The following is a 27420-nucleotide window of genomic DNA, read 5'->3' on the forward strand; positions in this document are numbered from 1 at the left end:
CAGAGTGCTGAATATATATTTATTTATCACTTAAAATATGGGGCACGGCAGTGGCGCAGTAGGTAGTGCTGTCGCCTCACAGCAAGCTGGTTCGAGCCTCTGCTGGATCAGTTGGCGTTTCTGTGTGGACTTTGCATGTTCTACCTGCGTTCGTGTGGGTTTCCTCCGGGTGCTCCGGTTTCCCCCACAGTCCAAAGACAGTACAGGTGAATTGGGTAAACTAAATTGTTTGCAGTGTATGAGTGTGAATGAGTGTGTTTGGATGTTTCACAGAGATGGGTTGCGGCTGGAAGGGCATCCGCTGCGTAAAAACATGCTGGATAAGATGGCGGTTCATTCCTCTGTGGCGACCCTGGATTAATAAAGGGACTAAGCCGAAAAGAAAATGAATGAATGAACTTAAAATATATTCAAGTATAATAAATATATTATTAAAAACAATAATAAAAAAAATGTTTATAACAAAAACAGCAATAATAAAACTAATAAAATAAAGTAGGTAGTTTTGGACACAATAATTAATAGCATACACAATTACACAACGCACGACCACAACCACAAGACTAGCATTGTTTTCATTTGGTGAATTTAGCCATCAAAAAATGTTAATTATTTATAGATGTGCAAAAAGTTATTTAACATTAGCTATGTTTTATGCACATTTTGGAATATTGCATAAAATACTTTAATGGAAATGCCAAACAGGTATACATTTTTAAATTGTGCATTTAAAAATGCACGAAAATAAATAAATAAATAAATAAATAAATAAAAAACAAAAAAAATGTCCATAAAAGATATTCATTCATTCATTTTCCTTCAGCTTAGTCCTTTTATTCATCAGGGGTCACCACAGCGGAAAGAACCACCAACTTATCCAGCATATGTTTTACACAGCGGATGCCCTTCCAGCTGCAACCCGGCACTGGGAAACATCCACACACACTATTTTAGACGGCATTTTAGTACATTCAATTCACCTATAGCGCATGTCTTTGGACTTGTGGAAATGGGAGCACCCAGAGGAAACCCACGTAAACACGGGGAGAACTTGCAACCTCCACACAGAAATGCCAACTAACCCAGCCGGGGCTCGAACCAGCAACCTTCTTGCTGTGGGTGCTAACCACTGAGCCACCGTGTCACCCTACATAAAGATATTTACAGCATGAATTCCAGTATGGCAATCAAAAAAGATGTGATTTTGTTATAAGCACTCATGTGATAACAAAAAGGGGTGTAATGGTGTGATGGGATAGCGTTAATGGACAAACCAGCAGACAGACTACATTGTAAAGCATCTGAAATGTTGTTTTGGTCATTCTAAAAGTCTGTCTGATCGAAGCGGTTTGGTATTATTCCAGTTTTGAGCACAAGTTTAATTAGCATCTTTGGATGGAAAATAGCCAATGCTATTAAGTCACTAGTTATCAAAGATTACCTAAGTGAGAATTAGATGAGTAAATGCAATCTTTGAATAAAAAAATAAAAAAACACTACAGGGTAAACACAACTTACAAAAGCGCAACCAATTCAAACTAATTATAAAACAACAACAGTTATTCAATGATACCAAACACAACCCTGATCTGCACATTACCAAATCAAAATGCAGTCGCAAACTCGAAACTCAGGCCCCATTTACACTAATAAGTTTTAGTTTTAAAATGACGTTTTAGAAAGAAAAAGGTCCACATCTACAATGGCGTTTCTGAAAAGATCTCCCTCCACACTACGCTGCTGAAAACACACATCACTTCCGCTGAATCTCATCTCACTATAGTTGGTAAACGTAATATTTAATTCATCTTGTTTCTAACGAGTCTTTAGTCTTTTGAATCTATTACTTGTTCTCAGGTAACGGGTTTTGGCTGAGCGCAACGATAAGTTAATATATTAATTTATGTAACCACATACTCTGATTCTCCATATTGACTGATTGCTTGACTTTATTTCCTATATTGTACAAATTTATTGTATGTTACACTTTTATAATTGCCATTATTGATTATTAAAACTGATATTCAGCAAAAGAGACAGAGTATGTTTCATATTTTTCAATGAAAATGAAAGGAGGCTGTTTTTATATTGCCTAAATATGCATACAGTGAAGATGAGGGTCATATAATATGTGGCTACATGACGCCTCAACATTTTTAGTGTCTGTTAAGTTGTTAATATCAAAATGAAAATAGGCAGTTCCCTATATCATGCATTTATTTTATTGTTAAGATACTAAAACAACGTAGCCTGGGTGATTCGAATGACATTATAAAGTTGCTACACTGTTCCCTTTGAAAATTTACCCGACATGTCCTCGGGAGTTTGTTTCCATATCAAACTTGCAAAGTCTAAACTTACAAGGAAAGGATGCAAGACTAAACTTTGTGGACTTAATATTGAGGAAAAAGCCCCAATCAGATGTCTGCAGCCATGCCTCCATTTGCAGATGTCTCCAGTTTCCCCATCCACACTGACACGGAGCAGTAGCGTTTTAAAATGAAAACGGCCTTTTCAGTGTTTTCAAAACATTCTTTTTTCAGGGCTCGAAAACTCCGGGGTAGTGTGGACAGTAGGTGTAACCGTAGCAAAAGTTTTGCATTACTGTAAACGGGACCTCAATTGCAAAATGACAAGCGCAGGAAACACTAGTTAGCGTTATCAAAACAAATAACCAATGCATAAGGAAAGACCTGCTCGCATGCTACATTAGCAGCAGAGACTAATTGCACACAAGAAATATGAGCGGTGGGAGTCAGATGACACACTATGCATCACCATAAAGATGAGCGCACATAATCTGGTTACATTCAAACAGACTACAGCGTTCAAATCAGCTGGATGGAGCAGAAAACTAGAGACAGACAGAGCGCCTGAAAGAGAGCGAGAGACCGAGCATTGTCTGGCCCGCTCAAGTGAATCTATCAGTGTCTGTGCCGGATCAATGCCGAGAGCCTGGAGCGAGAAGCATGCAGGGCTTCTGGGGGACCACAACAAAGCAGCGGCTCCTCTGGTGGGAGGACATCAGAGGCAGCGTCTCTCTTTAGCAGCGCTCCAGCAGTACCAGCTCTGCCTTTCATTCCCTTAACCTCGGTGTCAGCGTGCTCCCATGCACACAGGCCTCGGTTTCTCGCAGATTCTGACGAACGCATTGCTGCTTCTCATAAAGCAAATTAAGAGCTCTGCAGCAGGTTCAGGAGAGGCTAAAGAGAAGGACTGACTGGTGGCTGTGCATGGACTCTTACCGGTGTGTAGCTGTGAACGCTGCCCCACGCTGTTGAGATTAACAGAGGCCAGACTCTGGTCGGAGAGGCTATTGTTAAGGCTGCTTCGAGGGCTGTCGCTCCCGTCCTGGTCAGGGTTGTACAATGCCACCTGAAGATCAGGAGAGAGAAAAGAGTCAATGGCTTAGAAGAATGTCCAAGATAAAAACCAAGATGAAAGCGTGTGCGGGTGTTTTTAGATGTGGACGCTGCTGTTTTGAACAATTGTGAAAACTGCATCAATTAATAATTGAATAATTCAAGCAGTGAAGTCTTAAACCATTTTCGGCACTTACTATTTTATTTATTCTTAAAATTGTGCTCCACATACTGTGCTAGATTGTTCGGGACCTACATAATGTGCAAATTCATGCTTTTTTGTCATATATAGATAGATTGAATGCATTTACATATAATCTATATACAAAAAAAGACAAATGAATAATATATGTAAGATAATTTAAATTGTATATTTTCCAAAATAGAATATATTCAATCTATTAAAAGGTTTAAATCTATACAGTCAGAATTATTAGCCCCCCTTAAGAATATTTTTTCTTTTTTAAAGTTTTTTTTTAAGTTTTCCCAAATGATGTTTAACAGAGCAAGGAAATTTTCACAGTATGTCTGATCATTTTTTGGTTCTGGAGAAAGTCTTTTAAGGTCAAAATTATTAGCCCCTTTAAGTAATTTCTTTTTCGAAAGTCTACAGAACAAACCATCGTTATACAATAACTTGCCTAATTACCCTAACCTGCCTAGTTAACCTAATTAACCTAGTTAAGCCTTTAAATGTCACTTTAAGCTGTATAGAAGTGTCTTGAAAAACAGCTAGTAAAATATTATTTACTGTCATCATGGCAAAGATAAAATAAATCAGTTGAGATAAGCTATTAAAACTATTGTTTAGAAATATGTTGAACAAATCTTTGTTAAACAGAAATTGGGGGAAAAAATAAACAGGGGCGCTAATAATTCAGGGGGGGGGGCTAATAATTCTGACTTCAATTGAATATATATTGATTTATAACAACATTGTATATTTTGTTCAAGACAGTTGCATAACGATATGACAAAATAATAAAAATCCTACATTGATAAAATCAACACATTTCAGCGCTTCCCACACATAGACTTTACCTAGGCAGGCCACCCAGGTATATTAACGACCGCCCAAATATATTTGATGACAGTTTTTTTTAACCAATATTATCATCCTTTCACACTTTTTTGTATCTGCCCAAGATAGCCAAACATCCACATTTGATTAAACTGTAGAAAATCTTCTCTCGCCCTATACATTTCGTACTGCTCATTGTGTGTGCGCGAGAGCTGTCAACAACACTTCCTCAGACAGTCTCATGTGCTCTGCAGAGACCCACAGAAATGTGCCTTTTTTATAGCTTAAAAACTAGTAAAGAATGTGTTTCTAAATCTCCTAAAATGTCTGGGATTCGACTTTTGCGTTCTGTTGTTAATTGTATGCGTTTTAGCATTACTCTTATTAAAGACAACTTTCTGCTTTGCTTCATAGCTGACAGCGCGCACAGCCGCCAGACCGAGAGGAAAAGTAAATAACAGATTCTTTAATCTAAACGATTGAAAAATTTTACCATACTCTGAGAGGGTGAAAATTACATCTAAACTGGCTGCAAAATACATGTACACCATTAGAAATAGTTAATTAACTCATTTGTCTTATTTAAACAATCTACAATTTTTATTCTAATTATTAATTCATTAATATTATCCATTTTAGAGATAATGTTTTTATTCATTTATCCTGTAATTTATCTCTCATTTGCTGTATATGTTATTAATTTGATGATGTTAATACATTGCATATTTTATACATATCTAAAGTGCTTTGGCAATACTGTCATGCCAATAAAGCAACCTGAACTTGAGAGAGAGAGAAAGAGAGAGAGTGCAGCTGTGTGCAGATGGCTCCCTACTAGCATAAAAATAAGAGAAATAGTGGATTTCTTTTTTATTTTAAAAGTCTTTTTTTACTTTAACCCACTGAAAAGAAACTGTGTATAACAGTGTCATAATAAATAAAAATATTGTAAAAAAAACAAAAAAAACAAACACATTATTTTTGTGTCACATGTAGTTAACGATTAATGTGCAATGGGTAAAGGATGGGTTTCAATCCGGTTAACACCACAAGTATATTTCAAACCTGTGGGAAGCACTGCATTATAAATGTAAACTTTCATCACAGCTTTTTTATTCTCATTTGTTGGTTTGTTTTGCATTACTGGTGTGGATTTCCAGTATTTTATGGCAATTTTTTATGATATACAAAAAATGCTATATTTGTAATCAAATAATTTAGGAAATTAAGATAGATGATGTATTCGGGGTAACTGCATTTTAATATACTTTAATACACAAACAAAAAAATGCTTTGCTGTTTCATTTGTTGTCAGGTACATTCCAGAGCTTAGTTGTAGATATGACAATGATAAGTCTCTGCAGCACAGATACCACATGGGTGGTGCTGAGGGAAAGGAGCCAACCAAAGAGAATCCGTCTGGTTTAAGAGGTCTAGAGGGGAATTCTCAGCCCAATGCATAACTAATAGCAACACAACAGACGGCTGCGTCATAAATGTGACGTGTGGCATGCGAACACCACACTGTCTGTACAAGAGTAAGGTCAACATTAATGTGGCGCGCCCCACACTGTGGCTCATACGGAGGGAGAGCGTGGCTGGTGGCCAGCAAGATGATCTGCTGTCTCAGACGGGCTGAGAGGGGAGAGCTCTCCTTCAGTAAAGGTCACGATGCTGGCAGCGTTGAAACCGTCAACTTGCACAGCGCAAATTGGTTTGGGACAGCTCACAAAGGTCCCGAATGCTACAGAGACCCTGACCTTTCTGTGTGCGCTGTTGAATGCGCAGTTTTCCGAAGCGGAAGAACCTCCACTTCAAAATGATAATCCCAATTATCATTTGAAAAGCTGAACTGCAAATATGTGCTGGTTGCAAAACGAAAATAAATAAGGCAATGGAGGGATGGTATGGGGAATGAATATAATGAGCTCCTGAGAGAATAGTCCTACATTGAGTTTGCGGTGGTAAGAAAGGATGAATGGAATTGCAACAATGCTGGCCGTGCTCGCATCACACGCCGCATGTCTTGGCAGCAGCAGCGCAGTGCTAAAACCACGCAACAAGTCCCAAGACTCACCTGCTTCAGTAAGGACATACAGAGGCTTTCATGCAACACTTAACAGGTAGTTCACGGAACTGAAAATGAATATTTGGCCATTGTTTCATTTCCATTCAGTCATTGCAAACTCCCCTAAGGCACAGTCACGTTAATTAGCATTCGTTAACATTAGTTAATTCTGCAGATTTTTTGAAAATTCTTGTTTGGTGAAATCCGGTCATTTCAACAGGAATGTCTGTTTGGTTGGAAAGTGACTTTGAAAGTTCCTTGTATTTTTTAACTTTACTGACAATGAGAAATTCGTGCACAAAATGTTACTGTAATGGCTCATTAACCTATTATAGGCCTGATAAGAATAATAAAATAATAAAAAAATAGTCAGCCATTAAATTTATTGTTTAAATTTATTGTTTGGGTTATATCCACCAGCTGGTTCATTTCTCATGAATGCTACTGGCCATAAGGATATTGACTAGTGCCTTCCCCATAACATTGCATATTACATGTAGCAAACTTAACATTTCGCAGATGTTAGATGCTAGAAGATATAAGATGCTGTCAGTGTGGGAGTTTTTCACTGCTCAAAGAGGTTATCAGAACAGAAATTTGTTAAATATTTTGGGCAAGTAAATTTTGGAAATTTAATTTACATTTTCCTTGTAGTTTGGTTATTTTCTGTAGTTAAGGTTTTAAAATGAAATCAGTTGTCCACTGTATTTGATTGTGTATTGCTTTTGTAGGCACAAAAAAACTTAATTAAAAGATTTGCATATACATTATCAGATTCCAAATACAAAGAGTTATCAGTAATCTGTATTGGTCAAACATTTCATATTCATCCCTCCCTGCTACAATCATCAATGGGGATCTCTCCATCACTCACCACCAATATGCAGCATCCACCTGGATAATCTAACAACAGAGCAAGGGTGACATAAAATAGGTGGAGAGGAAAGAGAGGACGGGGATTATTAGCAGGCCACGATTGATAAAGGCCAAAGGTGGGCATTGGGCCAGAACACTTTATGAGAAGTGCCATAGGATTTAAGACCACATGTCTTAATATCTCATCTGAAGCACAGTGCTTTTTAGAGTAGAGTACTCTCACCATCTTAAATTAGAACCAACAAAGACTGTACTCACTTGCTCCTCTTCCACCACCTTGCTCTGAGGTTAAACATAGTAGTGATGGAAGGTTCAGATCTTTAACGCGAACTGGATCTTTTCTGACAATTTTCCCAAGTTTGGACTCAACATATCAAAATGATGCAGTCAGCAATCATAATTTTAGTCAGTTAAAACATCACTTTGATCTGAAAAGTTTCTTACTATTATGTTTTGCAACCCAACTGAAGCATGATTCACTTATTTAAATTTCATTAGGACTTTACGAAATAAACTTACGTTTCGCCAGATCCTCTCATCTAAGCCCTTGGTTTACCCGCGCTGCAGTTTTGAAGTTTAGTTCAATCCCAGCAGACTGCCATGTACTGTTTATATTCGGTTCACTAAATCACACATGTGCAGTATTATCGGTTCACCTCAAATGTCAAATCTAATTCAATTGTCAAATCTGTTATTTGTGTTTACTGTTCCAATAACTGAATAACTCAGTATACATTGGTTTATTTCTAGTCAGAGGGGAGTATCAAGCATGCTAATAAGTAAGTAGTTTGTGGATAAGTGCTTAACGTTACTGGAGACACGAATCGTTTCAAATGATTGAGTTCGATTTGGTGAATTAGTTCGACCAGTTTACTTAGAAGATCTAGTTAAAAAAAACGATTCATTCGCGATTACGATTACTAATACGGAAATAAAACCTATTATTTGGCACAAATGTATTAAATTAATACGTGTAAGTATCTTCTCAGGTCATATTTAATGTTGTCACTGCGCTGCTGTCATGTCCAGCCATTGTTTTTGTTGATTATTTTGCGTTTAAATTAAGAATTTTACAGGATTGTTTTTGATAAACTTTTTGTTGATTTTGAGTTGGATTCAGCAGTCACGGAATTGCGAAGAACTAGGGGGTCAGCGAGTGGAGTTGATAAATGAATGAATTTAATTAGAAATAAAACAAAAAAAGATTGTGTGCTCTACCAGACGAAATCATGTCATGTGCACCCAAAGCAAACCTCCACCAACAACACTGATATGACATCACATTCACAGCATACACTCAAGCGAACTAGCAGACACGACAACCCTAAACCAGGTTTTAGGCTACAGGATAATAGGAATATGGTCCAAAACACTGCATTTTTAATAAGTTGCTAATAAATAAAGTTCCAAAACAACACTGGAACCCAATGACCTTCATTGTATGGATAATGTGTGACTCAAAAGGCCCAATATTTGTTTGCATTGCCATAAGAGATACAGCGAATGCTTCAGTCCTGTTCCCCCTTGACTCAGCACGACAGCAGTTAGAAAGACACATTACAGATCACGGTCTCTTACAGAGAATTACCATTCAAGCAGAATAAATGTTTCCCAATCCTATTATTCCCTGTTCATCAAAAGAGCGGAGCAGAACGGTTGCCGGAGCCGCACTGGATTGAGGGTGGATAGGGGGTTAATGTCATGGAATGATTTGCATATTATAACTCTCCCCTCTTTCAGCTATGTTTAGCCCTAGAAACAGTACATTACTAGAACAACTAATCCTGTGCACAACTAAACACAGAAAAGCTCAGGCATGTCGAAAATTCAATCACGCAGAAAAAAATAACTGTTACAATTATAATCAAAACCCGGTGTGAAGAACAAGTATAAATGTTATGTGTAATTAAGTCATAAAAGAGGCTTTTAGCCGTGAGCCTTTCACCACAATCTATTTTTACTCCCTGTATCCATAAAGTATGATTTAAAGACCTCATCACACCGTGGTTTGTTCAAGGCCCAAAATGTAGACGCCTACATACTAACACTGTGCAGGTTCACGCACACACACACGAACACTGGGAAAGTAACACGCAGAGAGAAGGTAAGGGGTGAACAAATCCATTGCAAATACTCTTGTGTGTTTGCTGCGGTGGAAAAGGAGCGCTATATTTAGCTGTGAATTAAAGTCAAAAGCCAGTGGAGTCTTTCATACAGGCGACTAATCTGCAGCATGAGACAAGGATTATGAAATCAAAGAGAAATCCACCCAGGTGTCTCTAACAATAACTCGCATTCAAAAGAAAAAAATCCTACTTCAATGCAATTTAAAAACAATATTTGCAGGAAAGAAAAGAAAGCGAGAAGAAAGGTTTAAAAAGTACAGCTTGTTTCAATTCAATTAGTTTTTTTATGTAATAAATAATCAATTTAAATATGAATAAATATAATTAAATCACACACAAAAAACATACATGCTCTATAACTTGAGTTATGGTGTCAGTGTGAGGTATTCTTTAGATAATAATTACAAAAATACAGACATGTTCAAATGATATAGATAATTTTAAACAGTACATATCATGCTCTATTAAATATTTATTTAAACGCATTTAGCAACATGCGTCTTTTTAAGTCTGAAAACAGATTTGTCAATTAAATAGTAGGTGTTAAAATCATCTCTCATTATAGTTAAATCAAAATACAAACATTTGGAGTGGATCAAAAATGTTTTTTTAAATTATCCAAAGACCAGATTGTGAGCTGTTCAATCATTTTAGGACAAGTTTGATGCAAGGTTTTGAACCACTTCAAATGTTGACTACTGTATATATAACAATAAACACAGTTTATATTTAAAAAACTGAATAAGCGTGTACACACTGCAAAAAAAATGTTTTCGTAGATTTTTTTGTTGTTTCTATTCCAAGTTAAATCAAGCAGTTACTAAAAAATGGTCTTGTTTTAAGGAATAATATGCCGAAATTAAGCAAGTTTTTTTCTTTCCAAACAATCTGAACAAAATAACCAAAGCAAATTAATCTGACAATGTGGTAAGCAAAATAACCTTTTTTTTTTTTTTTAAAGATTTATCAGATTTTTGTGACACTAGTGAAAGTGTATAACAGTACAAAATTGATTAAAAATAAGAATAAACCACACTATAACCCACATATTTTGCAATGATGGTGTATAACTAATATATATGTGCATTCACATATATCAAGATTTTTCTACCCCATTGGCAGATTTAGCCTCTTTAAAGAATAAAAACTCACTTAAATTTTGGCAAATTATTTCTTAAAACAATCAAACATTTTTTGCTCGTCCAGAAAATGCTTCTTGATTTAAGAATTTTTAGATATTTGGACTACAAACAAGACAAAAAAAATCTAATTAAGAAAATAATTTTTGCAGTGCGAGTATATGCTAACATTTTCGTTCTATATTTAACTGCATAGAAGATCCACAAGTCTGCAGATTTCATCTCGTTTTGCTCAGTGAGAGAGGGAAAAGTATTTTAAGATGATCATTTAGTGAGAGAGAGAGAGAGAGAGAGAGAGAGAGAGAGAGAGAGAGAGAGAGAGAGAGAGAGAGAGAGAATGCTCAGTCACAGCCAGGCTTTTCCTTCATGTTATGCAGCACAGCCATTCTACTATTGGTCTGAGCAGGCAAGCGGGAAAGTATGAGAAGGAGGGAATTCCTGTGGCTTGGCATGAAGTGCCCGAGAGGCGTGGCATGTTCTCTGTTTACAGGGCCCACACCGAGAAACAGCATCTCCAAGGAGCCACCGAACTCTGTCTTCTTGTTTTTTGCTCTCCCGCATGTTTGGTTTCTAATCTATCAGCGTTTCGAGTAGGAGGGCAAAGAAAGCATATGCTCATGGGATAACCTTAAAATCCCTCACTGGGTGGTTCTTGAAATTCTTCCCATATGAATCAGTCATACCTTACCTTATGCTTGCATTGTTTTGGTGTGTGTGTGAAATGTTCTAAAAGTGGAACAGTCCTGGGAGGTGTGCTAAAACAATAATAATACATTACAACAAAATAGATTACAGTTTATTATGCTGACATATAGGCTGCGATCCAAAGCCTAGAGACTTTTATTAGATGAAACGTACTTTGTTTTGGTCAACATAACATTTGCCAAGAAACAGAGATTGACAGAAATGTCTTTTTATTCATTTAAATCTATGACCGTTTCAAATTGGTCACATACGTTTGGTTCTATTTGAGATAACAACTGTGTCTTGCAAAAGCCATGTTGCAACATACACAATTCTATATACACCGCATAACTACACATAATCAGATCTGCTTATACTGTATTCTATCCAGCTGAAAATCTCACCAAACTTTCTATAATTCAATCCAAATGAATTCCACATTCCCCCCCTCGGTCCTCGTCTTAAACACCATGCTTAATGTGAAATACTATTGGTTTAATGCCTGAAGTAAATTAATAACTGATGCTTTTGGGCTTTGTAAAAGCACTCCAGAGAGAGCGCGCAGCCTGAACTGGGCCAAGAGTGGAACGCTTAAGGTTAAAAAGCCCATTTAAATTTCAGAGTGTTTTGCTCCATTCCTTTTTACACACTTCTCCATGAAGTCATGCCACGGAGGACGAGTTGCGAAAAGAGTCACTGCGGGTGCTCTGCCTAGAAGCATACAGCAGGTAGGCAGACTTACAAATGTTGAACAAACCCACCGTTCTCTAGCAGAAAAGCATTTATCACCATGATACAAGCTTTTCAAGAAACAGCGCAACCTTTAATGCAATTTAACTTTCACTTTAAAGAAATACTCCAGGATCAGTACATGTTAAACTGCCTGTATTTAATTCACCACACAAAAAAGCCCATTTTCTTGCAGTGTATAAAGGAGAGCTAGCAGTCATTCTCAAATCATGCAACTTTCTCTTGGTCAAGGTGAAATCTGTGTGATCTGTTTTTATTTATTGGGTCGTTTATCAAGATTTTAGCTTATTTTAGTGTGCAACCAATGGAAATTGGGTTGTTTGTGAAGATTAAGAGGATTCCATATAGCAATTTAATGCAAAAATCAAATACTTCGGCTATAATTAAACAACAATCCACTCAAGAAAAACATACAACAATGAAGAATACCGTATCCTTGCACAGCTTAATATTTTGTGTAGGCTGAACCTGTCATTTCTGAAATTGACAGACATATAGAATAAGGTATTAAATATTCACAATGCACCACACATTCACTATTAATAGGATTTGCATACATGACGCCTGTCCAACAGAGTCGGTTTTCTTAGGCGTCCGTTCAAACAAAAGCCTCACATATCAGTTCTGTTACGAAGTACATGCATATAGCCATGAAAGAATAAACAGAAAATAAAAACTGGGTATGTAGGCTGCTGGAGTGAGCCGCGATAAGAGAAACACAGCCAGGACTAGTGCAGTTGGAGATTGAACGCTACCTTGTTAGTCACAGTGTTGATTGCCAGCGTTGGAGAGGCACTTCCAGAGATGATGCAGTCCATTCCCAAGTTATCCGACTCCAGGCTGTACGGCGTGGACGCCTGCAGGAAAGCGCAAAAGAAAAAGACATGTTCAGCCGACCGGGATAGAGATGATGAGCAATGTGAAGTGACTTTGATTTCCATTCAAAGGCCTTTGATATTACTCTGGTGCCAGAAATTTAAAAAGCATATGCAGCGAGCGTTTATCGACAACAAAAGAGCAACACCTTTTATTTAGGTCAAAATTGGAGGCATTCTGGGAAAAGAGATGAGCAGGAGAGAGGAACGGCTCCCCGTGCTCTCTCTGGGGTAAAAGATAACTTCGGCACGCCTGTCTCCCAAAACTGCTTATTATAAGAGGATTGCCTGGCAACAATGCGATTTTTAATTTGTGATAAACATAAATGAGATTTTGCTAAGTCACAATTTTTAATGTCAAAGAAATTCTTAAACGAGACAGCAGGAGGATGAGAGAGAGAGAGAGAGAGAAAAAAAGAGAGAGCGAGCGACTGTATGTCTAATGAAATACGCTCTTAATAGCGAGCGTCACACTTTGCACCGACCGAATTCCCACTTATTTTTCATGCAGGATCAGGCTGAGAGAGAATGGATCTAATTGGAGGTTTTTGATGTGAGTGAAGTGAGTGTCAGTTTGAAAAATGTTTGTGTGTGGCCTGAGGGCAGAGCCGTGTGCTGAGAGAATGATACTCTCACTGCAGTCTGGAGTGTGGCAATTATAAACGACACCAGTCTAACAGCCTGACCATACAGAAGAAAACACTCGCCACCAACTACACACACATGAGGTCAATAAGCCTATCAGAATAAGGGTTTTTCCTCACTCAAAATGAGGTGGAGTTGGAATCTGAATCATATTTGGAGTAAAAAAAATATTCATAATTTTTGCTCTGTATTTGATCAATTAGCTAAACTATCACAAGCACAATCATGTTATGTTTGAGAAAACAACATTCTAATTAGGGCTGGGCCGATGCACAATATTATTTTCGATATTATTAATGATTTATTATTTAATCATGATAAAATTTGTCAATATTAGTGATGAGCTTTGGACTTTTTTACTTTATATTGATCTAAGAGCCAATCACACAGCAAAAACATGTAACAATGGAAATCTTAAAGTGTGCTGACATTAGAGATAATAATTTATTGTCCGAAAATATGTTATTTAATGGACCCATGAATTGTTTGTGGCTTCAGTCATTGTTGGTTTACTCTTTTAAATCTGAAAGCATTAACAACTTATACCGAAATATATATCGTTATTATTCAATATGGAAAATAATGATCAAGATTGCATTTTTTGCCATATCGCCCAGCCCTAATTCTAACCCGCAAATACTTTATTCATTATCTACAGAGATAATTTACATATTTTAAATGTTTTAGTATCAACATTACTGTACACAAATGCATTGTTGTAATATTAACACTTAATGGGTATCTCTAATGAGACAAATAGTTTTAATTACAGATTTATTCATACATTTATGAACAAACTTAAATAATAATAATAATTTGTAATTTACTGCATATTTAGCAAAATGATCGCCAACAAATGCTGACTAACAAGTTTACGGACATGACTGAAAGGCTTTTCTGAGTTATTGTAATGTTATGTGCCAATATTTAGAAGCTATTTTAACATTCAGTCGAAACACTGATTGATTACAAGAGAAAAGACATTTAAAAACATGTCATACTTCTTCCTTCATAGCTTGTTCACAAAATAATGATATTGCACAATAATATAGGGCATCAAAATAACATTAATCCTCTGTGCTGTGTCACGTAGGCCCAATGCCAATTCTACCCCTTAGCCCTTCCCCCTCGTTTTGTGCGTTCACATTAAGGGGTAGGGGTGTCCAATTCTATTTAGCTTGAAGGCATAGGGCTAAGGGGAAAGGGTGAATAGCCCTTCGAATTAAGATTTTTCAGGACCACACTCGAAAGCAAGGGGTAAGAAAAATTCCCAGAATACACCAGTCACAACGGCAGTATTGCTGAACACGGAAGTAAGGAGATCCACAAATTAGTATTTTTTGTCATTATTACGAATTTTTACAACAAACAAACAAATGTTTTAATATATTCATAACCGCGCTCGTATTTTACCGTCATGCTTTAAAAAAAAAAAACGCTAAAACGAAAACAGTAAAAAAAAATGTAAAAATTTCACGATCTATATTCCATAATCTATATAGCAGTCCCACAACATTGTCACTCGATGATACGCGAATACCCTGTCAGAAAAGTCTAATGGCTGGAAATGAGCTTTTTACAGTGTCTGCTAAAATGTTAATGTTGTTTTTGGTGTGTTTACATAGATGAGCGTAAATGTGTAAATACACAGTACGGTTATGATCTTATTAGATCGTTATGATAACATAATATATGCCTTCAGTGATTTCCTGAAGATAAATACCAAAAAAAATAGCACAACTGGAATAACTACAGCAGTCGCCATCGTCTAATCTCATATGAAGCAAGAGATCGTGATGACATATGATGACGTGTGCAGGTGCTGTAGTGCTGTGCCGATTCTTAAGGGTTAATTTTGAAGCCCTTCCACTTCACACTTGGTTTTAAGGGCCAAGGGGAAGGGGTAGGGGTAGAAAAATAGAACTGGGATTGGGCCTTAGTTGCAGTCTTTTGTCTTTCGCAAAGTTTCAGATTATGGAAGGCTAATGCACTAAACAATGTTTAGTGAAGGTCACCATGAACCGAACCAAAAAAATTAAAGTTTAATGAAGAATCTTTATCTGTTATAAATGAGCACTCCATCCAGCCCTCACATACAGTACTCGTGTATTTTATGTGAAACAGACAGTGCCAGTCAAATGCGCACTGCCACGAATCGCTGATTAAATGTCACTGTCAGTGAGTGCTGTCCTACAAATGTCGCAGAATTTTTGCCAAACTACATTACCTGTCGTTATATGACCATCACCAGTTAAGACACACAGCCTATAAACGTATTTGCAGTCTAAGAGTTATGCAAAACTCTCATTTATGAAGCCAAAGGCCAAAATAACTGGTGCTTGAGCAACACTTTGGGTCTGTCAGTAAGCGTGACTGCCCGTCTGATTTATTTATTTATTTTTTATCAGAGACGGCACGAAATTTGACGAAGGCAGACAACTCTCATTCTCTATGCAGGGAAATCCCTGAGGATTATCACATGTGCTTTCTGACATTCAGACTTTTTTTGTCCAAGCTATTTACATGCTCTTAAAGGAACAGTGCACGAGGGGTGTGAAATAGCTAGGGCTGCTAAATTTAACAGAATTAAATCAGCATCACAACATGGCTAAATGAGAGTTTCAAATTCCACAGACTACAGTTTAATTAAATTAATATATGTACTACCAGTGCACACGTGTACAGCCCATGATGCAGTTCAGACCACGAATTTAACTCTGAAACAAGCATTGGACAAAGCCATTTGCTGATACCCCATCAAAATGGTCTCAACATTTAAAATATGTCAAACCAAGGGGAATAATGCAAATAAAATACTATCATAATTAAAATACAGGGGGAAAAACACCCCTCAGTTGGTTAACTATGATTAAGCAACATTACAAGCAAGAGTGCTGTTCTCCTTTAACTGCACATTTGACAATTGTAAATGTAAATTCCTCTGAAAATTAAGTTAATTATCAATAATCAACCCTTAATAGAGAATAACTTGTCAGAGCTACAACCAAACCATATGATAGAAGAAAAAAAACAACAAAATATGGTCTAATTATCTTCATCTGCAAAATCCTTGACAATATTATTATTACCATCAATAATGGGAGCAGAAAAAAATGCTTTTCTCACGCTCATGACATGCAAAACCTACTCGACTTTATACGAAATGCACAAGAAGACCAAAACTTGATGCCTGTCAGTAAAAGCGACTTTTTCAATCTAACATTTTGTTTTCCTGTTGTGTTTGTGACTGCAATTTAGTTGCAGACTGATGCGCTGATAAATAACATGCTTCTTCACAAATGGTATTTTCCTCTATATAGCATCCTGTCATACGTCTAGATATCTTCAATCCCCACCCCTTGCTCTCACTATAGCTGAACTCTTTCGGTTGGCCTGCCTCCGATTCACAACGCAGGGGTGGACAAAATGATGCAAGATGCCTGTGAGCCAGGTCAACCTCGGAGGCCGGCATCGAGAGCAGCAGAGTTGTATATTCCGGTGAGCGTTGCTCATAAATAATGGAAGGAAAAAGCTCTGGCTGAAAATAACCGGCGCAGAAACTCTGCATTAATTGATGTTTGCTAAAAAATGACTGCAGAATGCAACGTATGTAAAGGCTGCCTGGGGCACAGTTTATTAATAAGCTGGACCCCCTCTACAAGATAAACTGAGCCGTGCCGAGTGAGACAGCTATATAAAAAGATATGAGCGCGCAATCAGCAAACCTGTGTGCCGCACGACTGTAAAGCACCGACTCAGACATGAAAAGGCCAGCGTTCTCAACTCAGGAAATATTCAGCCGTGTCTCATTCCTTTTCTATCAACACGCCAAGCCTATATTGTCACATATTTCTGGCCTTGTAAAAAAGCAAGAACAAACACAGGCAACTTCATACTAAGGTGGGCTTGTCTGCAAGTTAATGCTGAAAGAAAAAAAACGAGACTTGGGCAATATTTTATTTTGGAAAAAAGCTTCCACCCAAGTCAGTTTGACAAATTTAAGTCAGACTATGTAAACAGAAAACCTTACATTTGGTTTAACCAAAGTTCATTCTTTCCAAAAGATAAAAACACATGCAACAGGCATGTGCGCTCAAGAAACTAAACAACATTGAACTAAACTACTATAAGCTTTCTACAGAAATGCATTTTTACTATAGGAACCCCAAACTGCTAAAACATTTTGTAAAATACATTTATGAAGCATATATCTTATAACTTAATATATATCTTATAAGTTCACACTGAAATATTCAGCCATAAACAAATTAGCATTTTTGACTGGCTATTCTGACAAATCAGGGCTCGCAAAACTGCTAGTACAACATCCCATGGCTATTATGTTTTTCAGTCACGCTACTAAAATTGAATCCATCCTGCCTGTCAGGCTATCTTAATGGGAGGAAAAATATAGCCTATTTTAATGCTTCTGCATTGTCTCACAAATTGGGTAATTATGTTTTTGTAATTTTCATACATTGAGGAGCCACTAAGTATACATACAAATTTTTTTTTAATTTTTTTAATTTTTCACCTTATGCCAGGATCAAGGTAATCAAATAAAAAAAAAAATAAATAAAAAATTCGCTGTTTGGAGCTTATGTAGGCCTACAGTTCAAAATTCATGTTTAACTGAAACCGTCAGTAAACGCAAGTACATCTTATTGAACATAATTTATTTTCATCATCAATTATCATAGTAGAACAGTTTCTCAAGCAGTTTGTGATGCATTTTGGAAACAGGAGATGAGCCCCTGGTCTAATGCGCCACCTGGCTTGAGAAACCCGTTCTTAAAAACGTATTATTTGTGTAGCCCACACATTCTGAATGCCTTCAGCAGAATTCAAATGAGCCATTTTAATCTAGATTAATTCCGAATTAATCTAGATTAAAAATTTTTTTATCTATGCCCACCTATAATATATATTATGGAAAACAACAACAACAACAACTATTTCAAGTAAATCACAAGCGACAAAAGTTGTGGAGTCTTCAAACATACTTGAGGACAATCAGTGACCTTGGAATCAAAAAGTTAGAAAAATAACTAACTTATCATCATCACTGCTCTGAAAAACAAGGTCATAATAACAGGGGTGATTGAATGGAAGCAAGTGAGCAACCACTGCGTGAAGTGAAGTGTTGTGCAAATCAGTGACACTGAGCTTGAACTGAGAGAGAGAGAGAGAGAGAGAGAGAGAAAAAGAGAGAGAGAGAGAGAGAGTTTTCTGCTCTTTGATCACTCCCAGACTCAAAGTAATGAGCAGAGTTTGGCCTGTGAAAGTCTGTAAGTCTGAAAACCGACCACCAGGGGGTCTCGGAGCACACATAAACACAAACAAGTACACACGCGCACACACACACAAAAATTTCACTCACCCGCTCTCCAGACCGTGGCCTCTTCTTGGGTCGTGTGGGCAGTGTGTCCTCCTTTGGATTTGTGTCAATTGCCCAGTACGAACCCTAAAAACAGAATGAAGACAGACTATTAGTCCCAGTGCAAGCCATCATTCTCTAAAACAGTGGTCAACATAAAGCCATTCGATAAAACTTTCATTAAAAAAAAGAAGAAGCAGAGCACAATAATCAGCAGGGTTTCCAAGAGAAAAACTTCTGTAATCAAATAGTGGGTGCTTTGGCCATCAAACACGTACAACTTTCAGTTCATCAAAGTTTTACAGAGCTCATCTGTAAGCCCATCACGTAAGGAGGACGTTCACGGAGCTATATGTCGAGGTGCGAAGAAGTTGGGCTATTCAGTACAGCAGTTTCTTGCGCTCTCTCGCTCGCTCTCTCGCTTCACATCTCTCCTGAGCCTTAGCAGAGGCAGGTAAAATGTTAAGCCCCTCCTGAAGCCCCTCTTCCTCAGCCGCAGGTTTATCGATTGCTCCTGTTCAGGGCTGGACACAGAGGTGTTGGATTTCTGGTCAGGTCTGAGCTCTGATAATCAGGCAGAAAATAGCACACCTTGGTTTGGGGCTGCTGGTATCCAAGCACCCAAGACCCTGGCTGAATAATTTATCTTTGCATTCTTCCTGTTTAATTTATTTTTCAATACTGCTGCTCTTCCCAGAAGCGAAAGGCAACTCTGGCCGTGAAGTTGGGCGAAAAAGAAAAAGAAATTAACCTCCAGGCTTGGGTTTTATTTTAAAATATTTCATATTATATGGGATAAGATCTCAATTGTCCAGAGAGGGTGCGATCAAGACCTTTCAAATTACTTGTGCCCAGCTTGTGTGCGCACCTAAGCAAGGAGAATAATTGAAAATCACCAAAGGATTTGTCTAGACAGCATGCTTCAGGTTCCTCGGCCTCCAAAGACATATTGATAAAATGATGTAAATTTCTGCATTTAAACAGCAATACAGCACACACGTACACACACACGTACACACACACACACACACACACACACACACACACACACACACACACACACACACACACACACACACACACACACACACACACACACACACACAGGTTAGCAGCCACGGAATGGCAATGAGCACGACTCCTGCACCAGTAGTTTTTCACAGCATCTCTACCTTAAGAGCTCATTATTTGTTTCAACACTCTGCTGTTGCAGCAATTTGTTATTTAAGTGTGATGAAAGCTCCAAAGCAGTCTGACCAATAACAGAGCACACAGCTTTATCACACCTGCTTTTTCCATGGCATTTTTTGCTCTTTGAAGCAGTGTAGTACTAAAACCAGCCTGATGAAAGGACGTCACTTAATTAACATTAAATCAATTGATTAACTAGCCATTCCATTTTGAGAAGTTTCAGGTCAGTCTGAAGCAGCAGACAGAAGTCCGTCATTTTGGCCAATAATAATCTTTTATAATAAGAGATTGCTTAAATTTTAGAATATATATACTTTTCTAATGACTATATATATATATATATATATATGTTACATTCCCCTGCAAAATCAAAATGTACTTTGGGGTTATGTGTGTGCGTTTGGTTTGTTTTTATGTGGGTGGGTGTCGTTTTATGTGTGTGTTACAGGTATGAACGCATTGTTTCAGCATTGATATCGCAATGTGATCATTTGCAATAGTCACATCATGAGTATACGCAATGTTGAGTCTGGATTATAATTTTTTTTTATTTTCTATTTTTATTTTCACTTTGCAAGTGTTTTTTGAAGCCTATGACTGTGTGAGGGTTTTAAAATCATTCAGGCAACTTTGACAAATTAATAACTATTAGTCTTATTGAATCGTTTATGACTATGCACTATGATTATTCAATTACGCTATACCTGAATACAGTTCAACTCCTCGGGAAAACAATTAAATGCTGTTTATTTAAGTTGTACGTTTTTTTAATTGAATTTATCTATGCTTGTAGTTTGTTTATTATAATTTATGCACACCAAAACAGAATCATCCCAATCAATCTAAAATTATAAATTCTTTCAAATGGTTTCAACTTGTGAAATTGTTTTATAATCGAAAAATATATCACAGAATTAAAAAAAATAATGCAATGTTTTTCCAATATCGTGCAGCCCTAATATACTTCTGATGTCTATTTTATGTGTGTATATGAGAGAGATTTTAGAGAAAAAGAGATTTGTATAAGTTTATATAGATTTTCAGAATTGAATTATATATCGTTATGTCCTTAATAAAACAAATACTACTTATTTACATAAGTGTTTATGTTGTTATGTTGCAATTGTTGACATAACATACTGTAACACTTTAGTGTGTTTGTGTGACAAATATTTTATTACACATTTTCCATATGATTTTACTTTTAGTAACAACAGTTTGCTCATGGTTTTAGTTGGTTGTTAAGAATCTGACATCCAAATCATAATTAAAATAAAAGATTCTTAACCACAATAAATAAAATATTTTTTCACCCCCAATGCAACGCTGTGGGCATGCAAAATGTCATGCAAAGTTACATTTCAAAATGCCACTGATTGAATAATAATATGCATTACATACAATTTGAATAGTGCTGTGAGCTACATACAACATAACTTCAAAATCCTAAAGTGACTTCCATCGAATAAATCTTATATACAGATTAAATATTCTATGCAAATGAATAAAGCGCACATACAGCACCACTTGAAACGAGTGGTTTGCTGAGTCCTGTGAAAAGGTATTACCTTTCTTTATAAATTCTAATGCAACACAAGTAGCTAAACAATGTGAAATGTTACAGGTAGTGAGTGCTCCCACACAATAAATACACTAGGTAAGTATGGCTACTTTAAAACAAATCATTAATCAAATACTGAACCATGATCTTCACTTTGCATCTCCATTTACGCATTATATTCAAGCATTAGGTCATCAGACTTTTGTAACATGCAGAACAAATCTCACTGCATTAGACATCCTCATGTTCTAGATTTCAATTTAAGCAATCGTGTTCCTGTAATTGATGCGGTGAGGATGAAGGACAGCTGAAGGTGACTGAGTGCGCTGGCTGTCTGTTACACCTAGCAGATGTAATTTAAATGAAAACTACTGCGAGACACTTTCAGTGTGGATGGGGAGGCTGAGTAGCGCTCCTTTTAATTAGCTGAAAAATCTTGAAAAACTGAAAGCCCTTGGGAGGAGAGTATCTGTAGGCTGCATCAAAATCCCTAGAGAGAAAGCAACGTTTAAAGAAATCCATGAAAGGAAAGTTTACATGAACCTGAAGTGTGTGGCAATACAATAAGATTGTGTCAAGGTTAATTTTATAGAGTATAAACTTGGCTAAAGCATTAAGTTAAAGGTGCAGTAGGTGATTGTCTTCAGAAACATTTATTGTTGTGCTGGTTAAAATTCTCTTCACATTCCAATAGTAATGATTAAAGTAAATGATCTAAATTTATTTATATGTATTTTTATATTCTAGGTAAGGCAAAAGACTAAAAAATGTTCATTCAGTTAAAATTTGTAGCCGACATTTTTCAGAATTTTAATACGCAGCCCTAACTGTCTGTCAACAAATGGAGGTTTGTACATCTGCGCATCTTTTCACAAAGTTCTGTCGTTTGCGCGAGCACATGCGTCGCGTTCACGTGCACATGAGACAGACACATAATAATTTTTTAAAAATTAATAATTAATAAAAAAATTATAATAATAAAACGATAAATAAATAATAATAATTAGAATAAAAAATAAAAATGGCCTTCATCTCATAAACTACAATGAATCAATCATCATTACAGGTCTAGTCAGAAGCATATCTGTGAGTATAGTTATGGTTTCAAATCTGGTTTCCATTGGAATTAATCAGTACGAGACAGGCTAAACCTCCCTGAACAGAAGTCCACTCAAGGGCAAACGTGATTGCATCTGCCCCAAAAGTTTGGCCTTCCTCAGTCTCGGCAGCTGCGGCAGACCACAAAGGTGAAGTGAACAATCGCTTTTTGCCATCTCGGAGAAACACGCCTCAGTTACTATCTCGCACAAACAGCAGGGTCCATATTCCTGCCGTATTACAATATTGATGGAACATATCAAGAGAGCCCCGCGCAGCTTTGAAGTTCTCCTTCCAGGGGGGAGGGCAGTGTGGAAGGAGGCAAATTCCAAATTGAACATTAGGGATGCAAGCATGTTGGCCGTGCATTCGGAATAGAATCCATCCAGCGATAGATTATTTTGTATTTAGTGGAGCACATCCCAGGAGTGTCAATATCAGAGGATTACAGCAAAACATGAAATTAGCATTCAGTCCCCATCCCCTGCATGCCTCGGCTCTTCTCTTTATGTCGCACTGTGAGCGTATGTGCGTGAATGCACTCTGCACAAGATGGCTGAGGATACAGGGAAATGAGTGTGTTTTGTGGCGCCGGTACTATATGGCGAAAAAAAAACTGGTTAACTGGGGTCTGTCCTTGCTGGATTGATGAACTGGCCATTTTTGTGCATATATTGCAGTAAACGAACACATCATCAGACATGCATGCTTAACTTTAAGGTAGGGATGCAACGATTATAGATTTCGGTTGCATGATTATAGTCTGAGGAATAATCACCTTATAATTATTATGCATTCATTATTTACAAAACACTACTAGTATTAGTAAATCACATGAAAACTCATACTTTAAAGTGTTATTTATTGCTGCTCAGTAACCAATTAATACAGCATAAAAGAATTATAAAAAACAAACAATAGTCAATTTCGCTTTGGCGAAATGTTTTTGGCATTTAAACATGTGTAGTAATTTTACACTGAAAATAAATGACAGAACAATGAATAAATAAAAAAAAAAATACATATATTTGGCTGATGTAAATCTTGGCTACATATTAGTATTTCCCTTTTTAAGAGAACAAACGTAGTCAAAGGCTGCTGAATCTTTTGATCAACTAGATTACAATGTTTTTGGTATTTTCCTTTTGTAATTTTGTTTTCTTTGGAGTAGAAATGTGTATATTCCATACAAAGTATGAAGCTGACTAGTCAGTTCTTGTCACGTGACTCGCGGTGGGCTCACAACATTCTTTCAGAGAAAAGAATTGTAAAGAATTAAAGTGCGGTTATTAGTGAAACCAGTAAATCGTTGCATCTCTACTTTAAGGGGCAATATTTTACATCTATACAGTACTCAGAATAATTGAGTACAATTATTTTGAAAATGAATATTTTTATTCATTTCTCAGTGAATATAGGCAATGCATTCTGGTGCATTTAATCAAAACAGATTTATTAAACAGACATATTTATTAAATTAAATTTTTAGTCACCAAGCATATTTAGAAAATAAAGATAATACAATTAAATTCAAGCTAAATATTGCAAAAATAAAATAAAAATTACAACCTACAAAATTTTAACTACATTTTTAGCTTCTCTTTATCTTTCCTCTTTTAAATTTGTATTTAATATTTTCCTCTAACATATAAATTTGGCTGTACTAGTTTTTGGGCCGTTATTGTAAGTTATTTCATTAGATAAGCCCCAGCTTTGGCTTTAGTACTGACTAATCTAATGTATATGCACAAATATAATATTGTATAGCTTCCTTTTTAAAACATTTTAAAAACATAATTTTAAAAGATAGATTTGTGAGGGGTGTACGTATATTTGCTGAGCACTGTTTATGTTCTTTTTTGTCTTTGTATGAGGCGTTTTTAAATTAACTTGTGGTCCTGTTTACACCTTGCATAGTTTGAATAGTTAAACCGTGAACAGTTCACCCAAAAATGAAAATTACCCATAATTTACTCACCCTCTAGCCATCTTCTGTGTACATGACTTTTTTTGTCAGACGAACACAGTCAGAGGCAGAGTAGTTTAAAATTTGATCCTGGCTCTTCCATGCTGTATAATAGTGTTGGGTAGTGACTTATTTATACACTGCCAGGAATTAATGCATGTCTTATGAAGTGGATCGATGTGTTTCTGTCACAAATATTTTAAGTTAGAAACTACAAATACTGACTTCCGGCAGCGGTCGAATGCATGTTAAGCAGCATGACTGACGTATACAATATATATTATGCATGACATAAGATGGGTAGACACACGTACACATATTGCAAGAAAGAGTAGGAGTAATATTCTGTAACATAATAAAAGCATGAACTGGTTTTCTTGTTCGCCGTTGTCTTCTGTGGTAAACAAACTGTGTTGTAAGTGGTTTCCACAAGATGCTTCTATTCCCAAAGCTTCCTCTTCGACTGCCACTTCCGCGTCAAAAGTCGTATACGTCAGTTGTACATAACATGCATTCACCCATAGCCGGAAGAACATTTAAAACATTTCTAATTATGCTAATCAAGATGAGAAGTGTAAAATGCTAACAATTATCTGTATTATGCTTACATTTAAAAATGTATCCAATTATATTAATCAAGCTGAGAAGTGTAAAATGCTAATGATTCACTGTCTAATGCTGCTTATATTTACACAATAACAGCCTACTGCATAAAGTATAGGAATTAGACAAAAAAAAAAAGATATTTTGATGTTGCAGTGATCATATTAAAATAATGCATTTCCAGAACAGCTTTGTGTTTACGGATAAGATGTGTGATGGGCTATAATGTTCCAAAATGCATGCAAAAAAATCTTGTCCACAAACATGATAGCTGATTTAGTACAATAATGCAGCAATTGTTGACATGGATCTCAAATTTGTTGGCCATTTTTGTTCAGTTCATTGCCTTTTTTCCCCATAAGTCACTGTTATATGAACAGTATATTCAGTATTAGGGCAGCACAATATATTGTTTCAGCATCGACACTGCAATGTATGCATCCGCAATAGCCACGTCGTAGAATCTGGAATGTTGAGTTTATACATTGGTATTCTATTGGTCCATTTACCACTGAGTGGTACGGTACGGTATGGTTCGGTACGTTTTTATGGCTGTTTCCACTGTCAAAAGGTAAGAAAAAGTGTACCGCGGAGCAAGACGCACAACTGAACGCATTACAGAGATACACCATAAACTCATGCACAAGCCAGGAGAATGAAAACAAAAGAAGCGCCATTTTTAAATACATTACACCGTAATACTATATACATATAATAACGAGTCATGGTCGATCAGAGCTTAAAACAAACCTGGTCTTCGTCTTAATGAACAGCCACAAAGCCAAGAAGAGCATTGGTACACGATTTGGCTGTGGAAAAGCAAGCCTGATAAAGGTGACCTGTACCGACCCGTACCGTACCACTCAGTGGAAAACAGGCCATTTTTGACCAGGAGCTACAGATTAGAACACATGATATTTGTGGAGTCACTCCAGAATTGAACCACAATGGAGTGAGGGTTTATCCTTTGGATGTGTTTTTAAGGCCTGTAACTGTGGTCAGGCACAAGAAACCATTTTATTAACCATCTTTAATAAAGATTTATTTTATTGAACTATTTTTACAATGAAGGCTTCACAGTGATTTATATTTGATTATTTAATTTCTGAACAATGTTGTTACAAATTATTATTATTATTATTAGTTTTGTCTAAATCACTTTTATATTTGCTCTATTGTATTAATCTATGCTATTATTTTGTTCATTTTATTACTTGTGTAATTTTTTTTGCAACATTTTGCTTAAATTTAAGTGTAGTATCTTAAAATTTCTAAAAATGTTTGGTGGCTAAAATATAATTTTAACAAATATATCTGTTCAATAAATCTGTCGTGTTAAATGCCTATATTCACTGAGAAAATGATAAAAAAATATTCCAGTTTTAAAATGGGGTGTACTCAATTATTCCGAGAAACTGTAAATGATGCATGCTATTGGATTTTTTTGATAATTTCCAATAATTCAATTTCTTAACTCATTTTGGCTAATGTCATTATCCTTATTGTTTATTAGTTTTTTGGTAAAGTAAACATTTGCAAATGTCAGGTTTTTTTTTTACAACACAATTAATGCTCAATTTATAAACGGAACCAAATATTTTGGACTTCAAAGGACACCTAGGTTTCCCCTTTTTCAGATTTATTATGAATCTTTTGTGTCTCCAGAATGAGTCTGTAAAGTTTCAGCTCAAAACACCCATCAGATTTTTTATTATACCTTTTATAAGATTCTATTTTATACATTTTTGCACTGGGTGGCAGTTTTGTTGTACTGCGCCTTTAAGGCTAGTCCTCCCCGCCCACCGTTTCTATGTGCCTTTCAGCGTCCCTTAATCTCCTCCCTCGGCAACGTCAGACAACAAACAGACATAAAGATAGCAGATCTTACGTAGCGTTTGTGAGAAATACTACAGTAAGAACTTTACTAATGAATATTTGATGCATTTGCTGTGTTAAGTTACAACGATGAGTCACACACAATGTCGTTACAAAGTTCACGCGCACACACAGACACACACACATACCCAGCACGGACACGATACGCACATACATACAGACAGCTCACGTTTAGCTTTGCA

General features: G+C 36.5%; 1 protein-coding gene across 1 annotated transcript in view; it reads right to left on the reverse strand.

The window, feature by feature from the left end:
• The window catches only part of foxj3 (forkhead box J3), a 112052-nt gene that overhangs the window by 22217 nt on the left and 62415 nt on the right, over positions 1 to 27420 (reverse strand). Inside the window, 5 exon segments of the mRNA XM_056467787.1 lie at positions 3246 to 3269; positions 3271 to 3375; positions 12782 to 12883; positions 18927 to 19010; positions 21812 to 21827. Of these exon segments, the coding sequence (XP_056323762.1) occupies positions 3246 to 3269; positions 3271 to 3375; positions 12782 to 12883; positions 18927 to 19010; positions 21812 to 21827 (331 nt within the window).

The sequence above is a fragment of the Danio aesculapii genome, chromosome 11 (genome assembly GCF_903798145.1).
Source record: "Danio aesculapii chromosome 11, fDanAes4.1, whole genome shotgun sequence".
In the NCBI taxonomy this organism is placed as follows: domain Eukaryota; kingdom Metazoa; phylum Chordata; class Actinopteri; order Cypriniformes; family Danionidae; genus Danio; species Danio aesculapii.